At 43.2% G+C, this 24,463-nt stretch overlaps 1 protein-coding gene across 1 annotated transcript; it reads right to left on the bottom strand.

The window, feature by feature from the left end:
• Positions 1 to 344: 344 nt before the first annotated feature.
• On the bottom strand, positions 345 to 22,927 carry LOC122175298 (cadherin-related family member 1-like). The gene is made up of 9 exons (XM_042862857.1): positions 22,902 to 22,927; positions 16,996 to 17,091; positions 15,796 to 15,900; positions 14,810 to 14,899; positions 14,302 to 14,388; positions 11,803 to 11,946; positions 9,701 to 9,779; positions 1,304 to 1,344; positions 345 to 670 (listed from the first exon to the last, which is right to left on the bottom strand). Exons 2-9 carry the CDS (start codon positions 17,077 to 17,079, stop codon positions 476 to 478), a joined length of 825 nt encoding a protein of 274 aa, XP_042718791.1. The 5' UTR covers positions 17,080 to 17,091; positions 22,902 to 22,927; the 3' UTR covers positions 345 to 475.
• Positions 22,928 to 24,463: the final 1,536 nt, after the last annotated feature.

Below are 24,463 nucleotides of genomic sequence, written 5' to 3'. Positions count from 1 at the left end.
TGTTAGCTGCAGCTAACTCACCGCAGCATCTGAATGCATTCACAGACACACAGCCATTATGCTGGAAAGAAACAGAGCAATCTAACATTGCTCTGAGCTTTGCCCTAGTCATGATTGTACTGCCAGAAAAAAAACAAAACCATGCTTCTTGTCTGTCTCCATGGGAGTAAAAAATAGATAGCAGATAAGTAGGTCTCCCTTAAGTCTTCTAACTTAGTTTAGAATATCATTTTGAGTGTGACTGAAGTTGTACAAAAATGACAGTCTAGAAACGAGAAACTGTCTTTTCCCATCGCTGAGAGAACCAGTTTGCGTGAGGGAATACATCTAGAACACAGTGAGTGTTCAGTGGCTGTGAATACTTTTATTCGCTTCCCATTAACTCAGAAATTATTTCACAACGAAGCCAGAGAATATGACTTCTATGATAACCAATAACTTCCTGCCATGAATCTGCATTGTGACCTATGTGATATTAAGTACCCTGTGGAGGCTTACTTTGAGCGCCTCCCCAGCGCTCCAGCGATTCTTCGTCTCTCCTGGTTCTCTTGCCAAATGCCGCTGCATAGTTGCTGGTCTCCTCCAGAAAATACAACGTCTCATCCAAAACAGCATTCCAGTTTTGAAAGCTGTCCCGCCGTGTCTCCACGAGGGAAGTAAGAGGACACGCCTGAAGTTACACAAAAGAAGGGAGGAAATGCACGCGCCGCTGCCGCAAGCGGGAGGGACCGAAGTGCCCGAAAAATCCTCCTGGGGCGTCGAGACCGCCTCGGGGTCGCGCTCTGTCTCGGCCAGATCGGCGGCGGCACCGAGCTGATCGCGAAGAAACGGAGGCGGTCGAACGGTGGTCCAACGCGATTTCTAAGAAAAGAAATCTCACCGGGTGGTTCAGAAGCGCTCATCGCTTCCACCGTCTTGCCTGTTAGGGCTGAAGAAGTTCCACTGCAACCCCCGCACAGCCTGCAATCGGAGAAAGCTTCTATGTCAGCAGCTCGCGGCGTTGCTTCCGACTCCCAGCACCATCGAGGCTGCAGGAACACGGCTCCATCCGCCTTGTTCCCGCTAATGAGAACGGGAGTAACCGAGACGCCTGCTAAAAAGCTGTAGGGACTGGGGCTAACAAAACCCCGCAGCCGCGCTAGCGCTCGGGTAACCGAGCAGCAGCCCGCTCCGAAACCACGTCGGCGGACGGAGAACGGTACTTTGCCGCCTCCGAGAAACCAGAGTCGGCACGGCAGGACCCCCCCGCCGGCTCCGAAATGCTCACTGCCTCCGCGGTCCCACCGCTGCCGGAATGACTTACCGCTTTGGGCTGATCCTCGCCGCTTGAAATCCCGCTGCGGCCTGAAACAAAGCGACACAACAGAGAACGTCGCATAGAATCCCGAGGCCTCGCGTTAAAAACAGCCCCTCGTACCGCTATTCAACCCCAGCGACGCAAGGACCAGGCGACAGAACGCAGACCGCGCCCACACGTAGCGAATCCCAGCAGCTCTGCCGTGGCTCCTTGCAGCCTCCGGCGGAGCTTAAGAGGCGTCGGGGCGGCCCCGCCCGGGATGCCGACGAGGCGCACCTGTGGCCGGCCGGCCGCGGCTCCGCCGCACCTGAGAGTCGTTGCCTCGTTAGTGCGGGCGGGGCTCGCTCGGACCGGCTGGGGATCCTGACGGTTAGACGCGTGGGCTCTAGATCTGACTTAGGGACTGAAACTGCACTTTGGTTCAGTTTGTTATGCGCTTTCTCTTCGCACGTCATTGTTGAATTCATTAATAAATCAAATAATTGTGCGTGATTTGAGCGGATCACGTCCGACACCCTTCCGAAGAACATCCCCAGCCTCCGTTTTCTGAGGCCTCGCTGTATGCTTTCTGTCTCTGCCCCGAATGCAGCTGTGTGGACGAGTAGAAAACAGTCCCTCTGACTCCGCAGTCGTAATGACAAGGTCTTGAAAGAAATGTCAGCGTGGAATGTCTGTGACAGCTATTGCCCGCAGCTACTTTTAAACTACTGATATATCTAAACTTTCTCATGAAAACACCTGCAATTTGGTATAATAAATACAAGATGGTTTCACAGTGGATCAGCTCTGACTGATCGCCTGCCTGCACATCTATCTAAAAAAAAAATAAACTGCAAGTGTTTTCTCAGGAAGAAACTGATGGAAAAATAAATTACCGTATATCAACCCGGTCTCATTTTTTATTTCTAAAAAAGGAATAAAACAAATTCAGACATCCTCATTTTGAAAACTTAAACACAGCCTATCCTTTTTTAACAACATAAGACAATTTGTTCTGTTTCCATTGATCAGGCAATTTTAACTTATGACAAGTTGTGGCCGTGACAAATCAACCGGACCTCGCTGTGGCATGAGAAGTGCCTTTAAGTGTTCTCCCTTTGAGAGCGGTTCGATACCAAATACGATTCAGCCATACCATTGAGCGCGTTTAAACCGCTGACATTTGTTTCTTTAGTACCATCCTTTATCATTTGACTGTTTTTATCTCACGCTGACTCTAGCCACATCTATGACTCCTCACGGAGCGAATCCTTACGTTTGCTATTTTGCTGATTTGTTGGAATAGAGCGATTCCAACAAATGATGTACAGCCCTTCCTGCAGTAATGGATGTGCTTCGACAAAGGATAGAGCGGAGTTGCTTTATTAGTTTAAATTAAATGGTTTACAAAATATGGGAAGAGTGACTGTGCAACAGCGTTTTGGACACTTTCGGAAACCAAGGCATTTGTAAAAAAAAAACAAACAAAAAACAACAAAAAACAAACACTCATGCGAAACATACAGCAGAGAGGAACAGATGACAACGATGTCTCCAGAAAATACTTCTATTATGTGACTGGTTAGGAAGGAAAACGGAGACAAAAATGAACAGGCAGTAAATATGGCCTTTAAACTGAGCTTCTCAGCTCCTCGCTTTGTCTCCACTTGAAATTTGCTGCTTAATGTAACTCCATAGTTTTGCTTGTTCTGACGGGGAACGTTTATTGGACAGGGGCTGGAGTTGCGAATGAGAGAATAGGGAGAGATAGGCGTACGTATCAGATGGGCTTTAATCACCTTTCTCGACATAGACTGACTTACCAGGGAGACTTATATATAAAGGAATAATTCTGAAGGGTTCTTTCTCATTTTTTGTTCCTATGCTTCACCGCTGTCTCCCTGGATTTACGTCCTCGTGCTCCTATTTTAATATAAGAATTTGAACTTTGAATTTTAATTTCGGTATTGAACAACAACAACAAAAATCTTAAACCCTGAGTGCAGTTCATCAGCGCTTCCATATCTGAAAAGCTATTGTGATTTTTTCTACATTTTGCTAATGGTGCCAGGCTATAGGAACCGTTCGATCGAGTTTTGAGTATGCAGGTGAGCATATTTAGAAATTTAGATAAATAACAGACCCCTTGTCCAGTAATGGCACATAACCTACTTTTTAAATATCGAGCTTCCAGTTTTACATTTGGTATTCCTAACTCAGACTGTTCTGGTATCTTGGATATTAAGTAGCAACTGACTAAAGGTTTCCCTGTAGGAAAGACCTGTTCATAAACATTAGTCAATGATGAGTGCTTTCTCCTCGGGTTGCTATTCTATTCAAAGAAATGTGTCAAGATAAAGCCAGAACTCTGACTTAAGTAGTGAGAATTCATGCGGTTTTTTCACTTCCACTTACTGCTCCTTTTAATATATCCACATTTGAAGAATAGAACAAGTTAACACGCTTTGAAAAGATGGAAAATCACTGCTGGGTTGTGAATGGTCTACGCAAGACCGACGTGTCGGGATATTCTTAGCCTGCACTTCCAGAAAGCAGATGGAGGAAACTACAGATTGTTATGCCATCAAATAAGTGTTGAGTTCCATTCTTCCCCCACGTAAAGTTTAAATATATAAGATGCTTTGAATGCTCAGGACGGTTGGCCTTCAGAGTTCAAAGCCTCCCTTCAAAGGCTCGGTGATTTTTGACAGTATTATCCGCCCAGCCCGGATCTGCACAGAGTAAGCCCTGCTGCACATAGCAAAGCAGATAGCCGTGGGACAGAGGAGCAACGGAAGGCACGATCACACCAAGCCTTTAGTGGTGTCTGCTGGCTAAAGAGAGCGGGGTGAGAAATTTCTGTGTGATGTTCTTGCAAGATGGCATTTCCATCAAACCTTAGGCTGTGATCGCGGCTTCCTTCTCGCCTGCACCACCAGAGACCTTGCTGGCTGTTACAGAGACGTAAGTCTTTATAGGGGGAAAAACATTGCTTTCTGATCCTTGAAACTTTATCAGCCTGACTGGAAATGCTAAATCAGGGCCTCAACCACTGATAGAGCACCTGGTGGGAAGGCGGGGCCAGCCCAGGTGCGTGCAATGCAAGTGAGTGACCTGAGTGGCTGAAGCCAGGATCCACCCCTTCCCAGACCTCATTTAAGGATTGGCAGGGGGAGAAAGGAGGATTGAGGATTTTTCTTGCTGGATGTCCCTTCCAACTATGTAAGTATTTTAAAGGTAAGAGCTCTTTTCCTTCATTACATCTGCAGCTGCTGCATTTGGGCTTCTCCTTGTTTGCTCTAGCTAAAGACTTTATCATCCTACTATTATCAGGTAGTTTCCATCCTATTGTAGTGTTATGCAACCCAATCCTCATAGAGCGGTATCTTATCCTGTATTAGGAAGTTTCTTGTGAAATCTGAACAATTAGCTGTATTTTCTGCCTATTTTATAGCCTAACTTTTGTGGCCCTGAGCATTTTGTCAGTCTAGGTGATACATATATGTTTGGTCTCCAAATAAAAGAGGTTTAGTTTCTTCTGTAGAAACATCTTCAGTGACAATAGTGAGATAGACGCAGTGCTGCTTTGAAAGCAGTTGTTTATCTGCTTGCTGCAGAGCAGTTGGAGGGAGGTGGAAGAAGGTGGTGGGTTTCTTAGAATACAGCACGGTCAAAACAGCGCAATACTGAGAATGATTGAGTAAGAGTGTTCTTTCCAATAGCAATACAGTTATCAGATGCGTTAAGCTTTCTCTTGTTGCTACCTACTCTGAGACAAAGTTGGACAGATGCCCTTCCTGATGCCTATAGCGACTGTCACAATAATGTCTGTGGGTGGCAGAAGTCAGCTAGTTATTGGACTGAGATGGATGGAGTTGTCTTTTCCTTTATCTGATTATGGTTAATTTTGTGCAGGCATAATTTTTAAGATGACCTAAAAATATGACTCCAGTGGGAATGATATTTCAAAGCATGAATTACAGACTCTGGTTGTAACATAAGCTCTAGAAGGATAATACGCTGCCATAAATACAATGTAAGGGCACAGACAGAATTGTTTCCAGAGGGCTTATGAAAGGTACGGACAGAAACTTAAAGCACTTAAAGTTGCTAAAGCAATTGGGGCTTCAGTAGTTATCTAAAGGGAATATGTTCCCAGACTTCATGCTGACAGCAACTGAACATAACCAACAGACAAAGGAAATGCATGAAGACTTTTCAATTTCAGAGGTCCTCGAGAGGTGGGCTGCAGATTCGGGACCGGTGCTCTTCTCTCTGACATAATGGTCAGACTAAATGATGTATGACAAACTAAATATGCCTTAGAGTCCAAATTCTCTGTGGCAACGGTCCTGGCAAGTATTTTGCTTGCCCTAAGCTTTCTGGGAGTGCACGTGTTCCAACGTGTGTTCCAAAAAAAAAAAACAAAGGCCTGACATTTGTCTCTCTGGTGTCCCTTTCTATCTTTGGGAAGACAGGGCAGGAAAACTCATGCATTTTGCATGTACCTGATCTGAATTATAGACTGTCATCTTAACTTGTAACTTGATACAGGCAAGATAATTGCTTGCCTGAAGTGTTGACAAAAAAAGTGGAAATGTACACTAAATTTGCTGGGAGTGTGTATGGTAACTGTTGAGTCACGGCCTGAAGCACTGATTGATCACCTGGGGAAAGGACCTGGTCAGCCCAGAGAGTGCAGGTGAAGGCAATTCAGCTGTGTGACAGGAAGGGTGTAGCCTGGCTGCACCTCACTTAGATGGCATTTAAGGGCTGACTGCTGCCAGGGAAGGCTCTCTGTGGTTGGAGATCCCTCCCTTCTGGAGTTTTTCCCTGTGAGCCTAGATCCTGAAGTGGGTGAGCGTTGCTTTCCTGTTTGTTCTTTTGCTGTTCTGCTCCTGTATTGCCTTTTTACTGTGCTAATTTTTCCTACTGTAACAGTACCATAGGTGTTTGATTGCTGCTGTTCTGGAAGGGTGGCAGTTCTGGAATTCTGATAGAGAAGCTGTACTTCAACAAATTGAGGCTTGGTGAAATTTGAAAGAGCAAGATGACAGATTTGTTCTCCAATTTGGAATTCTCCTTTGCTGTTTAGATTGTCTTTGCTTAAGCTGGGTGTAGGCTGTGCAGATGAGCAAATGTAGTTGGTGTTTTCCTTAACAGAAAGATGATATCTGTTTTAATCAATCATAATGTGCAGACCGAATCACCTCCTTCATTCTAAGACTTTTGTGCTGTCTGAACACAAAATCTTTTATAACAAAACACATCCCTAACTGATGTGTTTGTGCTACGAGGGCTCAAGGAAAAAAAAGCACTTGTCTGCTGCTGCACCCCTCTGAAGAGTTACTGCTCAATTATTTGAAGCGTGCCAGACTTTGGGCAGTGCCGAATTAAATTCCTTAGCATGCTTGTTGTCTCCCATATGAAAAATTAATATGTTTGCTGGTTTGGTATTAAAGCTCTGCAATGGAAAAATATGATGAAATTTCCTTAAAAAATAGTTGTCTTTTTTTCTGAGGATGGAAAGAAAGATCCTCGTCTTGAAGTAGATGCAGTTAGAGCTAACAGCAGTAGCCAAGCAGCAGCATAATTTAGACTAGATATTAGGGGGATTCTGCAAATTGTTTCTTAACTCCCGTAAGTATCACTGTATGGATTGCAATGTCTCTGGTCGCACCAATATAAGGAACTACACTCACAATTAGCAGGAGATTTCCCCATGAGGGGTCTGCCAGGAAGGGGGTGGTAGTGGGGTAAACTGAGCACAGCTGGGGCCCTCAGTATGTACATGAACTCTTAGTTTATACACTTCTTTCTTGAGCTGATTTGGACTTTTTATAACGGAAATGGCTCCGGTGCTGTTGCTGATTTCAAAGGAACCTTCGCCTCCTGCAATAAGACAAGATAGTCTAGTTAAGTGCTGTTCTTCCTGTATCTTGAGCCAGCATGATAAACTAACTGTATGCTTCATTAAGCATATCTATCTGTATGTGTGTCTACTCCTATCACTAGATCTGTGGCAATTTTTGAAAAGTGAAGCATTTCTATGCCTGGTTGTAGTGTGGTAAAAGCACAGATGAGGGCCAACAAGAGTTTGCTCTTCTAGGAGCAGCTAGGCAGAGCTCTGACAGTGCAGGTGGCCAACCTTGGTTTCCTCTCTCCTGTGTTGGCAAGGTTCCCTTTGAGCCTTAGCAACAGGGCCTGCACATTTGGTATTCCTTCTTGCTATGCTGTCATCTTTATGTGCTAGTTTAGACAAAAAAAAAAAAAAACTGGTTTTAATTAGCAAATGCATACATAATTAAGCTTCTGAGCAACAAGAACATTGCTCTTGCTAATATCAGCTAAGGTGAGAAGTCTGACAATTTATCCTAAAGAAGCACAGTCACTCATTCTGTGAAGAGCGGCTTGGGAGAAGCATCTTCTGGCTTTAAACACCCAATTAGTTAAAAAGCATGCATCTTCTTGCAAGGCTGGCCTGCATGAAAGGGGATTTAGGAGAATCTAGGGTAAAAGCCAGGCTTTTTTCACAGAGGTTGAGACAGCTCTGCAGGCAGGATGGGGCTGCAGGCTGATTTTGATCCCTGTGCCGTAACTTCTATCTTTCTGAACAGAAAACCAGTTACAGAGCTTTGATCCCTTTCCACCTGGTGAATTTGCCCTGCTCGAGGAGGGGATGGCTGACAGCTGGGGATTGCTGCATGCAATCTCACCTGTAGGATTGTCCACAGGTTCTTCTTGGTTGCAGAATCTACCATTGAAAGGAGGTGAGGGAAAAGCTCTTAAAATGAAGGAGCTTGAGGCTTTTAGAAAAGAGGATGATCATCTGAAAGCCCAGTCGCTTTTATTCCTCTCTAACTCGATTCTAATGTTTATTTTTAAACCATCTGATAGAGTCCCATTTTGCTAATACTTGTGGTAACTGCAACTTCATTAAAGTATATTGGACATGACATTGAACAGATTGACACATCTAGGGGGTCAATTATTAAGATGTGTTGGCCTGGAAAGCACATCCTGACTGAGAAGGAGCTGAAATCAATAGCGGTTGCAACCCACAATACCTCATGTTAGCGTCTGCATACTGCAGGGAAATTGTATATAGGGCAATAGTTAACTCCAGAAAAGGCTTAAAAAGAATAAATAATTTCTATGTACTCATTTACCCCCACCCACTTCAGCCTTCCCTTCTCCAGGTTGGATGGTCCCAGATCTCTCAGCCTTCCCTCATACAGGAGGTGCGAAGGCCCCTCATCGTCCTTGTGGCCCTCTGCTGCACTCTCTCTACATGTCTCTAACCGGGGAGCCCAGAGCTGCATGTGGTACTTTAGCCATGGCAGAGTAGAGGGGGAGCATTGCCTCCTTTGACCTGATGGCCATGCTCTTTTTTATGTGCCCCATTTCCTTAGACATGGCCCCTTGTTCACCTGCCTACCTTGACGCTCCTTCAACAGTTTTCTCCCGTTGAGCTTCTTTCTGTCCCGCTTCCTTGCTTGCATTCCTCATTCTCCACCTTTCTTTTCAACTTCTCTCATTTTTCATCTATTTTTCTCTTCTGCAACCCCTACTCTAGCTATTCCCTTGCATCGGGGAGAAGAAACTTGAGCATGGGTCCCATCCCACATCAACACAAAATCTGAAATCTGCCTCTCTCTGGCCACTCAAGTCTTTGCTTTTTAGATGATGTAACAAACAAAATTTGGGAATAATTTCATGAGTAGCTCTGCAAGTAAACTGGACAGTTACTGTATGAAATGTTGGGGTCCTGGGAGTCTGGGTACCCAGTCATGGTGCAAGTCCTCTTTTGAGGTAAGAGAGAATCAGGTGGCTTGGAGGTAAATGGTTGATTTCACCAGCTAATGAGTCCTCAATTCAGATAAGAGCATAAGTACAAAACTTGAAAGAGAGGCTACAGCCACCCTCAGAAGAGTTAATGAAAAGCATTGCTGCTTTGATAATACCTGCTTTCTTACAGTACGGTTGACCTCTTCTCTAGTAAATACAATTTCTTCCAAGAAACCAGAGATTCAGCTGTTTACCCACTCCAATGAAAATAATAATAAAAATAGTCCTTTTAATGCCACATCTGGGTCTCCCAAAGCATTTTCTCATTTCCTTAATCGAATTAAAGAGATGTTCAGTGGCACTGAATGTGTCTTCCTTTAAGTTTTCTGAAGTGACAAGCGGGCTACTGATGCCTAACAAATCGACTGCGTTAATAACTCCAAGCACAGTGCTGCAATTCAGTGAATCCTATCTTATTTTCTGGTAGGCAGGGCCCTGGAGCTGTTTGAGATATATAATGCTATTCCATCTGAGTTTGTCAGAGCGTTATCAAGCTCTAGGCTTTTCTCTCTCTAACTTCATGTCACATCTAGATTTGACTTCCCCTCAGAATTCATATAAGCCAAGTCTACTCACCGTTCACGATGCAGTAATGAATGCTATTCGGCTTTCCTCTGTCTCCACCGAGTGTGACAACAGTGAGGACCTCAGAGCCCTGTGGAGAAATAGGGCGTTACGGTTTGTGTGTTGAGATTAAAAAGCAATGAAAGTGCAGTGGTGTATTAATAAACTGAATTTCAGAAAGCCTTTCTGCAGTAAGGTGTAGAGGGAATGGCGGTACTTTTGCATGAGATATATTGACTTGCAACGAGAAAAATTGTTCCTGCCAAGAGGCTGTGCCTGTTTGCCCAGGACCCAGCCTTTGTCCTTCTCTATAGATTTGGAGTAACAAATCTGAGACCTGAGGATTGCTTTGGTTTGCTACCAGCATGCCCTCTGGCAGTCACTGGAACTCATACTATTGCTGTGTGTCCCACAGTGTGCTGAGACCCCCATAGCTGCTGAAGAATAGTCTCAGCACCATCTCATCAGGTTCAGACAGGCAGCAAACGTGAGCCAAGGGTCAGAAAGCAACTTACTTCGTTGAACACATAGGACATAAAATAGCAATGAAGATTATGATGATTTAACCATTCTCAAAGCCTTCACTGTCTTTCTGTGTTAGGAAAATGTCCAGGGCCATACATAGATGTGGTCTAGAAAACATTTATTTATATGGCTGTTCCTATTGACTGAAAAGGATGAAGGCTGTCAGCTTTAAAGCGCTCACAAAAGTTGCCGTGGGCTGCACAATTTAGGTGTTATTATTTGGGACTGTGAAAACAAGAAACGCTCAAGAAACTGTCAGTTAAACACAAATGGCAGCAGGGAATGTTTTTGTTCCTTTCATTCGCTCATCCCTTGAGTAAATTTTTTAAATGAGAGCAAGTTTCCAATAGAGCAGTTGGAAATACAAAACTATTTATTACCATTCATGCTGGAAGCTGCAATAAAACTTGTCAATGGAGCAAAATACAGCACAGTCCCTTTGAAAGTGACACAGGACTTGTTAATCCTGACAACTCCACAAAGGAAAAGGCAAGTTTACGGAATTCTAGTAAAAAATAAAAACAGTGCTGAACTCTTTCATTGCACTTCTCTCTGTGAAATTAAATCTAATAGCAAATCTCTTAAAAATAGCAAATCACTTAAAAGACTTGTCAGTGCTTATATCATTATAATATCATACTTGTCTAAGCTATGAGCTCAAGGCTGGCCATAAGTAACAGTTATTGACTTTCGTTTCACGCTAGATGCTCACTTCTTTGAGCACCTGATAGTATTTCAAGATCTATGTGTAACTCTCAGAATAAGTCTATCTTCCATACATTCTGAACATCTGCAAAGCATGCAAATGTTTAGTCGGCCCTGCTGAAATGTAACAGCCTATGAACTGAGCTTTTGCCTACTGTCACACATTTGCATCACAGTTTTAGACGGAAAGTAAAGATCTGCATTATGCCAATTCAAGTGAAAAATGAGGCAAACGGGGTGCTAACATTGACAATAGTCTAAAGTTGGGTAGTTTCATAAGTAGGTACCATTTCTCATTCTCTGTATGAAGCAAGTTTTAATTAAAACATGTATCAGGGTGAAAGTTGATCCCTATTCAGTACTGTGCCTCTGCTTAGAGTTGCACCTCAAACTAATGAGTTTGCAGCTTTGGGAATGATACGTGTCTGGAAGCATCACCAGCATCAAGACTACTGTATGGCTAAAGTGCCATGATACACTGACTGGATAAACTCTACGCTCTCTTTTGAGCAGATCTGACAGTAGGACTTTCTGAGATGGTGGCACAGCCAGGAGATACCTGTATTCCTTAGGCTGTCTGTGATATATAAGGAGATGTATCTTCAGCAGTAGGCATAGCAACAAACACAGTTTTAGGACAACTCGTCCATGGTTCTCCTCAGTATGCCCCTGCTTTCTTAGTATTCTGGTGCATTTGGACCTGGGAAGATTTCCTGGGCCCTTCCTCCTGCCTAGCTGAGCAGAAAGTACCCTGCGCTACTTGGTGTCAGGTTCACCTTGGCCCAGATGAGATATTGAGAGGATAGTGCTGCAGCCCGAAGCACACGTTTATTTTGGCTGAAACGTGAAAGACTGCACTTCCGCAGGTCAAAACCAGCACTTACTGCAAGCGTATCCTCATAGACGTATCCATAGTAGGGAGTCCCAATGAACATGGGAGGAGTGTCCCGAACATCCTCCACGTTGATGGTGACAGTTGTTGTGGCTGAGAACACTTTGTTGTCTCCCCTCAGCTTCCCACCGCCATCCTAGAAGAGAAGTCGCTGTCAGATCCCTCTGCTGAAGTATGCAGGCAAATCCATTTACGGCATCATGCGAACCGTATCATTCACGAACACGGTTCCAGGAATCTCTAATGTCTCTCAGCGCACACTCAGCTCTGCTGCCCTATTCCCTTCTCTTTTCCATCTGTTCCATTTCCTCTCTGAGTGGGCAGACACCTTATGAAATCTCAGAAACAATTTCTTCTGTTAAAGTAGTTGTTCTCATATATGTAGTCACGCATTATTGCTTATCAACAACACAGAGAACAGACAATTCAGGGCTTTTTTATCCTGTTGGCTCTTCTTGTTTTTTGGAATAGGAGAAAGCTAGAAACAGACGGAAAAAATTATCAGGCCATAAAACCCTGCCATGAAACCAAGGCAACTGTACTAAAATAGGACATTTTCAGGGAAAAATTAAACAGGTGAGTTGACCAAAGCCTCCCAGGGGATCTTACATGCCATAAGTGACAGCATGGCAGCACACACCCAGGAGCTGTGCAACAGCCACAGTATATAAACAATCTCTGGGGACTTTACCACCATTGGCACTGTGCTGGTGATACAGCAATGCCAACTAGAGAAATGCCTCACGGTTTTGGAAGCTTTTAACACCCTTACTCTCAGAGCATCGGCTGGAGGTCAGTGGCCATACTGGTGTGAATTGTTCTGGGCACCTGCTGTGCCTGTTCTTAAAGTTCTGGATTTTGGAAGAGATTTGCTCTTTACTGCCCAAAAGCAGCATTTAACCCAAGTTCTGTTATTTCTCTTCAAATGAATCCTGGCTAAATAAATAAATAACAAGGTCCATACATTTTTCGCAAAACAAGAAACGTAAAGCCACTGTAAGTAGCAGTGAAATTATTCTCCTTCCACACATGCGGCCGCCAGCCTGACAGCTCTCTGCAGGATCCTGGGAGACTTTACTTCACAATCTGTGAATTTTTAATGCCTGTTATGAATCCTCAGCCATGCTGCAGGCACTGCACTACTGTGAGCAACAGTGGGGAGGAAAGATTTGCAGCAGCAATTTGTGGGATTGGTGTGAGATCCTACTGCAATGCAGCGGAGATGTGAAAAAAAGAAACATCCTCAGACTCTTCCAGAGCTCTGCCCCTGCTGTGACAGGGCTGCATGCTGAGCAGCACCTGGGAGTCCAAAGGGACTGATGCATCCCAAAGCTGGGGCTGTGTGCAACAGTGCATGCTTCTGGGTGTCTCACTGTGTACAGGTGACTTGCTGCAGAGGAGCTCGCTGTCCTGGCACTGGAGCCAGAGCTCAGTCTTTGTCCTTTTGGTGACATCACTACCTGCCCACAACCGACTTTACAAGAATGCTGTTTCTGAGCAACTCAAGAATTGTGCGAAAGGATGCAGCAGCATATTTTTAATAAGTAAGCTTATTTAGTAACCTTTCTGTTACACAAATATATCAGCTAGACCTGGAAGCTCAAAATAGCTGTTCCTGGCTTTGGAGTCTGTTGGCTTACTGGAAAAAGCCCCGTGCAAAACTGAGTCCTGCACATATTGCATTTTAATTGGCTCATAATTGGTGAAATCAAAACTAAATTTCAACAAGGTGTTCTTTCTCAGTGTGCCCGAGCTCTTAACCAGATTACCTTTAATGCTATGTAAATATATTCCAACTTGTCTCCATACTTTATCTAGGGTACATACTGCAACAAATTGGTTCATGTGGTTTTTTTTTTTTTTTTTTTTTTTTTTTTTTTAAATTCCACTGCCTATTGCATAAGAGAAACTACCGCTCATCTGGAGGAAAATGCTTACAGAAATAGTGGATTTGATGGGCATTGTGTAAAAAGTTGCCCTTTTGGCACACAAACGTCTGTCCAGCTTCAAATATGAAAGCTTTCTGTTCTTCCCCAGAGGGCAACACCAGGAAGGCTGGTTGCAGTGGGCTCTGGCTTCATCAGTAAGAACACGTAGTACTCTATAATGCAACACAGGTTTCAATTTTGCACCAGCCTGCTGCATCCAAGTACAGACAGGGTTTCCATGCACTTTTCCTTCTGAAGGAAGCTATATCGTGCTTTTGATATCCCATCTGCACACAGGGTTACAAATTAGACTTGCTCTCCCATCGGGCCAAAGAAAGGGCCAACAGGAGCCGTGCTGTGATGTGCCAGAGTGACAGTGGAGACCCCAGCTCCAACGCCTGCCTGCCAGGCTGTGCTTGACTGCTTCATGGCAGACAATACCCATTTGCCAAAGCTTATTTTCTTGTGCATGCTACAGAATTGGCCCTGTAGACACTGGTAGCAGCTCAATCCTCTGAATCTTAAATGAGAGATGAGTCTTAAAAGTACAGATAATACTTTACCTGCAAGAAGTAGGTGATACTTCCTCCAGAACCGGTGTCTCTGTCAACTGCCTCAATCTTAAAGATACTGCTGCCAGAAGGAGAGTTCTGTGACCAAAAACAGATACTACAGTGAGACAGAAGTGGCAAACCAGCAGAACTACAAGAAGTGAAAATGGAGCATGTAAGGAGACAGAGAAAGAGTGCTCGTAGAAAGAATATGAATGAATGAGGGAATCAAACAGGCAAGAGATTAAAAATGGAGGAAACTGGAGCAAAGCAAAGCTTTCTGGAATAATCAGGAGGGAAAACTGCTAAAAGAGAGTACCCTATTTCCACTGAAACCAATTCTAAAATCACATTGTGGAACTTACCCACTAAGTAGCACGCCTTAAGTCCGAACTGACTTTGGCCAAACCCCATAAGAATGCGAGTTAGTCCTCCACATCTTGTGACTTTACTGGAAACACACCAGCTCGCTCCTCCTTACATTCTACTGAAATACAGTATGCAAAGAAACTTCACCAACCTCTGGGACTTGGACTATGTAAGGTGTATTGATGAACTCTGGGCTCTCATCATTAGCATCCGTTACAAGGATCCTCACTTTCTCTGAAACCTGGATTGGAATGTGAAGAACACGTTATGACTGGAGCTGATTTACGTGAACCTGTTCATTTTCCTACTGACGTGCGGCCAAAGGTAATGAAAAGATGTATTGTAATACAATGTCTTTGCACTAACAAAACTGAGCACATAAAAGAAAAAAAAAAATCAGAAAATCACAAAAACCAGAATAACTAGCCGTGTGGAGAACACCCAGGTATCTCTAAAGTGAAAAAGGAGTCTTAAAGCACTTCATAGGTTATAGATTGGGGCTAACTTACAAAAGTCATTTTTCTTCTTTGTGGCATTCAAACTACCATGATGCATTTTACAGGAATTCATCAAAGACCATGTAAAAGTTGGCACCTGACAGCCTAGAGCATTAATTAATATCTTATTCAATATCATCTGACCAGGTCAACAGCACGCAGAATTTGGATGTATGAATACATTCTTTTAATATTTAACAGACTACCCTGAGCAATCTGCCTTTTTAAAAAATATGGAACCAAAATATATTTGATCAGCAGAACTTCCCAGATTTCTCCAGAGTGGGCACGTGGATGCAATCCCTTTAGTAGCTATTTACAGAAATGGTGAGAGCCATTGCCTCTGTAGGATGTAGTTGCACCCCAAACATGGGATGATCTCACTCCCCTTGTTTGAGATGAGGAAGATCTCTAGAGTTATCTGGTTTTGTGGATAGTTAGAGGGTCACATTTTTGTGACACCTCCAGAGACGAAGCCCAGGTCCTTTTACAGGCAGTCTAATACCTTGACCACCAGAATATCTATCAGTAAATTAAAAATGCCAAGGAAAATTGAAGAACTAGGACTGGTTGCTCATGCCTTATATAAGACCTTAATCATTAGACACGATCAAAGTTCAGCAGCAGACAAGAAAACCACCTTGGCCTCAGCAAGTCTTCTTAACATCACACCAGAGAAACACTGCAGGGGTGGAGGCCAGTCAGCTTTTGCACGTCCAATTCTGGTTCCAGTTCTGTTACAGTTCTTGCAAAAAAAAAAAAACAAACAAACAAAAAAAAAAACCCTTCAGTTCTTTCTTAGTTACGCCTCCCACTGAGCTGACAGTGAAACTTCAGGGGTAGCTGAACACATTTATAAAGCAAACTGCAAGTACAGACCAGCTTATGTAGATGCATTCTGGCCAAAGTTAGTAGTCATGAACAACAGTAGCACTGCAAATGGGGCAGCTGACACAACCCCTGACCCCTCATGGCCATATGGCTGCCTGGGCATGCACACTCTCCTTTGCCTGCCTGCAGCTCCAGACAGACGCAAGAGCGCAGACATCTCTCTGCTCTGCACACAAACGTGAGAGAAAATGGGTGCTCTGGTACTGCTTTGACAATAACGAGTGCTTTTCTTTACAAATGAGCAAAGCCTAAAGAAAACCTTAATGCTAGACTCCAGCATTAAGGTGGAGGTCTTCATCAGAGTGATTTTACATATGTAACATTTTTTAGCTGATAAGAAGTTGTCCTTTTCCCCATGGGAAACACTGATTAATAATCATCTTTTTGTTCTATTTAATTTCTTCAACTGCAATTACAGTTTAAAAAGGAAATGTTTAAGCCCACCACAAAACATTCAGTCAGAGAATGCATCAGTTTTTGAGTTTTCAGTGAAACAAAACTGAACTTGTTTCAAAAGAAACAGTTGTTACCAAGCAATTCTCACTCTAAGCAGAAACGTGCTCTACCATTTGTGCTGCACATGAGGAACATGGTAACTCTTCACAGAAAACCAGGTCTCTCACTTTGCAATGTACAGCTTGTTCTTATCAGGGCTGACAAAGTTATCAGTGATAATTTTGTGCTTTCTTCTCATAAACATTTACAGCACTGATGAGAAGATCCCAAAGGTCCATACTCTGATGCTATGAGCAGACTCACGGACCGAGGAAAGGGGAGCAAAACGTCACACTTTAAATTACAGCTGCAATTCCGATGTGCCGCTGTAAATCAAAAGCTTGAGAAGAAAACCCACAGTGTTTAGCACCACCTATGACAAAATGCATATTGCCAAGCAAAAGACCAACCGGCTTCAGTTGCATACTTTAACCATACGTGTCTGCATACTGACCAACTGGTGTGTCCTCGGAAAGGCTGAGGAGTGCCACGTTCCCATTTGTGCTCCTGGCTCCATTATCGAAGAAATAGGGGGCATAATTTGCCTGAACTGCAATTAAAACAGAAGGCACAGAAAAACACATCATCGGTGGCAGTTACCTGGCTGTTACCCGACTCTCAGTAAACACGAGCTCCATTGGGAATACTACGAGGGCACAACATATCCATTGCTGCAGTGCACTTTCAGGGTTCTATCTGCACGGGCACTTTCAATACACTCGCTTCTACCTGCTACTCTGTGTTCACACAGCAGCCAACGAAGAAGAGCATGTAAAAAAACATCGAGGGAACCAAAGCAAGCAGCAGGACCTCTCTAAGAAGTCTCAGTCAGCTCTGGGCAAAACATTAACCCTCCTGGCAATGCCCACACGCGTCTCACTGAGCTGCACACGCAGATCTGAAGCTCCCGGTGCCTCAGCACCTCTCCCAATGCTCTGAACACATTCTGCCCTAACGTTATGCCTACTGCATGAGCAATTAGCCAGAATTAAATTGTTACTTACTTCCTGCCAGACAACAGCAGAGTTTGAGAAAAGAAAAACAATAAACAGGTTAGAAGTGTGTGAGTTCTTAACAGCCCATCTGAAACAAATCCATGTAATCACAGAGGGCAACAATTGCACAGGAGTCAGCAGTTGGCAGGGAAAATATTTCAGGACAACATTACCACATCGTTAAAGATTACCACAGGATTTAAGGTTATGCTGTACCCTGCTATATTCTTATTTAAAGGGATCATTGTACTCACCCAGACAAACGTGCACCACACTGAGAAATAAGGAGGGGACAAAATGCCTTACATGCTTCATCCCACTGCAGAAGGGGACAATTTCTTCTCTGTTTTAAGGATTTAAATTGTTTTTCTCTGAAATGTCCAGGAAAGCGTCCTTCAGGCTGATGCAGTGGAGAAATGTGCAAGAGGCAGTAACAGATGCTAAGATGTTAAGCGGATGACACGTCTTAATTTCTGCAGAATTTAAAGAATCTCCTTCCTACCACGTAATTAGAACATTTACTTTGCAGGGAGCTCTGGAACTCATTTCTCAGGTAAGATGTGGAGGAAGCAGTGCACCTCTCACAAGTTCAGCTGCCATGTTTGCACTGTCCAAACGTGAAAAATCAGAGAAAAGGTGAATATGAAGGTTGCTTTCTTTCTGATGTCTCTAATTCCCTAAGCCAGCCCTCTGTTTCTAAGAACTGGGAGAGGTTTCTTTTTGTTTCAGTTATAGAAATTACAAAAAACTATAAAGGAAGAAAATCTAACATAAGCAGCAAAGAGTAAATACTGTTGTTTTTGGCTTAAAGGAAACAAACCGCATTTATGATGGCAGAAAATACTTAAAATTGCACACTAAAAATACAGAATTGTCTTTTTTCTTCTTGTTTTCCTGTTAGTTTGAACAGTTATTAAATTCTTAAATGTATAAATTTCTGGAAACATACATTCAGCAAGCAATTTCTAACCAACTCATTAAAAATGTGGAAAAACTTTAAAAATAGCTTTTCTTTCTTGCTTTGGTTCTCTATACATAAAACTTGCCCGCTTTAATTAGATCTACATTTATCATACAGTAAATTATAGAGCTAAAAAGCAGCCAGTGTGGGAAGTTGATGACCAAGTTTTGGCTGCTGGAAGGAGCTCCCCCTGTGGTGATACAAAGAGTGTTAGCTGTTTGGACGTAACCTGAGGCAAAGCACTTGTCCTTTAAGCATGCCTTCACGGTGTTCTGGTTCTGCTTTTTGACTAGCAACGCCCATGAAAAAAGTGTTGGAAGAATTAACCAAAGAGTTCCCCCTTGCGGTGCTTTTAACGCACCAGAAGCGACTGCAGCTCGGTGGCCAATGATACAAAGAAGCATGGAGCAGGAAGCAGCTCTGGATTTGGCAACGGGGGACATTTTTGGCATTTCTACGCCTTCAGATTCCACTGGACCTGCAGTATGCCTGTGGGGACTCCTTTGCCCCCTGAACGAATCAACTGTGGTGTTCCCAGAAAAGAGCACTGTGGATAATGTCAGCAAAACTCACCATCCGTAGGGGAACTTGTCAGAGAGTGGCAAAGAGAGAAAAAGCTTGGAAAGTCTCCAACGTAGATAGGATGGACTCATGAAGGTATGGCTCACTGGTGAGTAATAGCTATGACAGGACAGAAGCAAACCCTGGCTCAAGGAGGCACTAAATTACCGCCTGACAGAAGCTGAAAAATTTAAACCAGGGGAAACATTCCTCTGCCTTATGTCAACTTGCTCCTCTTACAGCTTCCACTGAAGAGATCACACCTGTGGTGTGACCCATTGTGACTACTCTTACACAGCAATGCTGGGAAAAGCATGGCATCAAACCAATGTTTGGCTGTAGCAGCACCCTGCAATGCTCAGGGGACAAGGCATTCGAATTCACAATACAAGGATCCAGTGCTGAAAACTGTGCAGGAGAGAATGCACGTACAGAAGGCAGATATCAGTTTAAGCCCCATTACAGATTTAAGCATGTCATCATTGTTAACAATAATACTGAACCACAGATAAAATAACAAAACACACTTGCCTGGTACCCAGGAAGAAACACAAATAGCACCTGAACTTCCACTTGCTGCCTCTTCAGCCCACAGTTTTTAGCACACTTCTTTCTGCAGCCTTTTCCTAAGAAAAGGGAGGGTAAGCCCTGCAAAGCTATTAGCTGTCAGCTCATCTGGCTGCACTCCGGGGATCTCAATCCCCAGGGCCCACATCTCTGGGAAGCAAAACGTCTCACTCTGAATTTCAAGGAGGCTGAGCTCTTAATCCCCACAGAGTTTTAAAACCCAGCTGATGTGCTTCCATGCACGCGCAGGTGATACAGCTAGGGAGCAGCATTCAAGCAAAACATTTTTTCAGTCAGCAAATATTCTTGCTTTAAAGCTAGCAGAATTCATGAAACCAGGCTGATTTTGATGGGAAGAGAAATGGCAGTAGGGGGTTTCAGGACAGCGATGTTTGTAGGAGTGGCAGAATCCCACGGAATAAATCCTATAGAATTAAATTTCCATTTCATAAATTAATTTTAAGTGTACTGAATGGCAAGAAACAAAATACAAGTGTCCCTGTTGGCCAGAAGCCAAGAACCCACCAGCACCCACCTCCACCCAAGCTAAGGGCAAAGCACCTGGAGATAAAAGCTGCTTTCCCATGGAGGTGGCCTTTCCACCTGGGAGCAATGCCCTCGCTGACACCTTCCTGACAGCACCCACTTGGCATCTTCGTGTGAAGTTCTCACCAAGCTGCATTTCCACCAGGCTTTAGATGCTTGCACGTGGAGTTTAAAAGTGAGAGGAAAATAAAATTAAAGAAAATAAGTGATTACGCTCCACGGCTCTGCTTTTCTTTATATTAACTGTGCACAGTCTTCATATTTTGTGCCTGCCTCCATTTGAGCTAAAGCCTCCTTTGTTTTAGTCTCCAGACAGTTTTGCTAAGTAATGAAATTCCCATTTGTGTCATAACTGCTCCAGCTCCTCTTTTTCCTATGCTCATCCTCCTACGCTGGCTGCATACACCATTAAGTGCTACCTCAGGGCAGAACATTCTGCATTTGTTATATGTACATGTGCGTAAATAAATTCAACACTACCAGTACTGCACACTTTATATAAACCTCAGCGTGTGAAGAAAGAGCCCAAATTACTCTTGCTTTCCCTCTCTAAATCAGCTGCAAAGAAGAGCAGTGGGAGCAATCAGCCATTTCTGGAGGCAATTTGCAGAGAACGATTCACTCAGAATTGCTTGGTTCAACAGCCACGAAGGAGAGAAACAGAGGCTAAGCCATTTTCCAGACCCTTCTTGAAATTCTCCCTATTTTCGAGTATTCAGGTGCAACAGGGGAGTGCTTATTTACCACTGAAGGCAAAGGAAGGGGAGAAGGGTAGTCCACCAACATGCAGCAGTAATGTGGACACTCCGACAGCCCCAAGCCTGGCACAGCTGCAACCACAGCCACATAGTTTCTACCCCTCAAAATCAACCCCCAAAGGACAGAGAAATGACTCAGACTGCGGTACATCACCACTCTCCACAACACCCGTAACACAAGGGTAAAAACAACAGTAGTGAAAAAACTAGCAACAAGCAATGACGTCTATTTCAGACAACTGTTTTTAGTCGTGATATTTCCACGTATCACCTTGAATCTGCCTACCACAGCACCAAAGCTTTTGGCTGCTGAGAGAATCTATGAGAAAATCACTGGAATCCTTAGCACTGGACCCTGAGCAGTCTGATGGCAGTAGACCAAAGCTTCAAGTTCCTTTAGGTCCCCTCCACCATCCATCATCGTCAGTTTTCTTCCCAGCTGTAAGGAAGTAGACTCACAGTACCATTTCATAATAACAACAGCAAAAAAGAAACAGCTGTGTGATAATAGGAGTTAGATCTAATCAGAGATATGTGCTTGAGACAGTGGCAACTCGATACTTCCCTGTTACCAGAACAAATAAATCACTTCCTCTATGAAGTTTATGTACCTCTCCACACTTGTTCCCGTCACTGGAAATATGTAAAATTGTTAAAAACAATAGGGAATTTCTTGATAGTCTTGGAGCCAATAAACATCTCTTTCTGCTTCTCACAATGTTCCTGCTTTATTATGAATTGAATGAGCTTAATGCTTTTATGTCTGAAATAAATGCTTATCTCACAGTTACACCATTACACATGGGGGTCTAAGTTCAGTTTTCACCTCTGCCACAGTTTATGAATAATCAGCCCAAGTTTGTTAAACTCATATTGAAGTCATCAAAAGATAGCAACTGATTTTCATGAGTGATCTTAGCCAAACTTACAAATCTTCTGCAGCTCATAGAATAGAAGGATAAACAAAAGAGGGGGAAAATAACATTACCAGTGTGTTCTACAGAAAGCATTGCTGTATTATTTGGTTTGAGTTTAAAGAACAAACAGCATGAGTCTATACTCAGCTGTCTACACTCCTTTTTATATTACAATTTCACTGAACAGCTGTGCTAAACAACAGTAGTACACAGAGTGGGAAAACCCTTGACAAAACTGGTAACTCAACTAATGTAAGAAGATGCCAATTCCCCTCAAAAGACACAAGAATAGCATTCTTCATCCTTGAGAAGAAAATGATAGATTTAGAGAAACAACTACAAGCACCTTACAACAAGCGTTTTGTCAATTTGATCCTTCTTGAAGCGTCCTATTTTGGACAACAAAATGAAAGCACTCAGAATGGCTGATTACTTTTGAAGTCCTTGCACAAAGTTTGGGAAAAAAAACAAAACAAAACAAAACAAAACAACAAGCCACTAATTAAACTTGCACACAAATTGCAGTTTCCTTGTGAAAGAAGCAGTACATTCACTTGTTTAACAAGGAAGTTGAACTAGATCATGAGTGTCCAACCTTTTGGATTGCCTCAGCTGCACTGAGTGAAGAACTGCCTTAGGCCACATTTTGAATGTATAATATAGTTACATATACAAGTAACAAAACTTTTTTTAGTACATTTTTTGTTAAAACATAAAAAAGGAGGGCAACAAAAAAGTCATAAAATGACTGAGATACACGACCTTGTCTTTTTAAAGCTAATACATCAATGTCTGGTTCAATGGCAGTGGCTGCAATTCTCAGTGAGCTCTCAAGGTATACATCAGAGATTTTGGAAACTTTTCCTTTCTTCACCCTTGAAAAGAACTGTTCAAACATATGGATCACCAAAAACCTGTGACATGAACAAAGTGTTCTAATGCGATGGAAGGTATAGTGGTGACAGCAGAGCAGCAAGGTCCCAGGCTACAGCAAGCAAGGACTTGCTCAAATGCAACAACTATGGATACAGACATAGATTAAAGAAGCTGCTTACCTTTGGAAGGCTTCGGATAGGCAGGGATCTCCGCTGGGATACCCTTGCTTCCACTGTCAGCCCTTAAATGAGGTATCGGAAGGGGTGGATCCTGGCTCCAGCCCCCCCCAATCACTCAGCGGCATTGTGTGCACCTGAGCTCCCCCGGGTTGACCCTGCCTTCCCGACAGGTACTCCATCATTGTTTCAGGTCACAACCTTGCATTTCTGCTACAGGTGTGATTGTGAAGAAAGGTTATTTCTCTCTGGTAAGAGAGGGCTTGTAAAAGTCTGTTAGTATAATAAATTAATAAAAGGAAAATACTTCTGATATGTATAATTGAAAAACAAACAAAGAAAACTCCCAAAGCTGGAAGTCTACCTACAATTAAACCTCTACTTGTGTTCAGTGCTACTGAAAAGGCAGAAGGAAGCAAAAAGTTTTGTTTCAGTAACTGCCAGCAACACGTTCTTGTCAGGTTACGTTCCAGAACCCAAAGGACAAAATACTTCGTTGTTCTAGCATACACAGAGGGAAACCAGGATATGGAAGTAAGTATGGTCAAAATTTCAAAAGGCTCAAAAAAATAACAGATTTGTTTGTCCCTAACTCCTCAAATTGTCCGATACAGTTGAGTCAGACCAGAACCTTCTCTAGCTGGGAACTATTTAAAATGTCAAACTCTATAGAAACATCTAAATGAAACTAATTTTCATTCTCTGTGGGCCCAACTTGCTGGACATCTGCTAATATTTCTGCTTGGCACTGTACGAAATGACTCACTGTTCTGCATCAGGAACCAACAAAATCTCCCAGGCAGCAGTGCAATCACGAGGTAATGTCCTGCGAAGAGAAAGTACTCACGCCTCCCTAGGACAAAGAAGGTAGTCTTAAAAAGAGAGTAATACTATTCTGTGTGATCAGACAGCCTGCAGTTTTACATACCACAGTACAGTTAATGCCATGCTGTAGTTTTATACAATGCTGTCATGAGGCAACCACAGCAGTGAGATCGTATCTCCAAACAAACTAAGAACTGACAATGGTAGGAAAACAGAGGGAGAGCAGGCACAAATATTACTGATTTGTTTCCAGGGCAACTTTCAAACAGATGTCAAAATGCTTCCCAACAAACTTTTTTTTTCCCTCCCCCCCCCCCCGATAGGTAAATTCAGGCATAACGAGACCATCCCCTAGAAAAAAATGCCAATCTGCAACACAAAACTTTTAGACCACTTGCCAGCATGACTTACCACAAATTGCAGTCATTAGCAGTAGGTGGTCATGGAGTAGGTTCGGGGAATTCCTGGGATGAAGCAACAATTCCCACTGCTTCATCTCAGATGTGGTTCTTCCTCATTACAGCCTGCTATAGGGTGTTTATGATACTTGAAGAAATGGTGCTGCAGGTAACTGGGGCATGGAGAAATTTTAACGTGTCTGGTAAGTAATTGAAATTCCTGTTAAGCCATTTCATTAGCTTAGAAGCTCTCTAAGGCTACTGAAAAATCAATTCACAATTCAGTAAATGCAGTCTGTTAAAAGCTACATATTGCTGTCCTCATTTTGTTTTGACAGGGAC

This window comes from Lagopus leucura, unplaced genomic scaffold (assembly GCF_019238085.1).
Source record: "Lagopus leucura isolate 7727_CA_CO unplaced genomic scaffold, USGS_WTPT01 Super-Scaffold_739, whole genome shotgun sequence".
NCBI classification, from domain to species: Eukaryota; Metazoa; Chordata; class Aves; order Galliformes; family Phasianidae; genus Lagopus; species Lagopus leucura.
The sequence above is the reverse complement of the archived record's forward strand: the minus strand, read 5'-3'. Positions and strand labels throughout refer to the sequence as shown.

Coding starts and splice junctions, on each gene's coding strand:
- LOC122175298 (XM_042862857.1), bottom strand. CDS start 17,079: ATGCCCCCTATTTCTTCGATAATGGAGCCAGGAGCACAAATGGGAACG. Junction 11,947..14,301: donor GTATCACCTACTTCTTGCAG/GTAAAGTATTAT, acceptor CTTCTCTTCTAG/GATGGCGGTGGGAAGCTGAG. Junction 9,780..11,802: donor TCTATGAGGATACGCTTGCA/GTAAGTGCTGGT, acceptor ATTTCTCCACAG/GGCTCTGAGGTCCTCACTGT.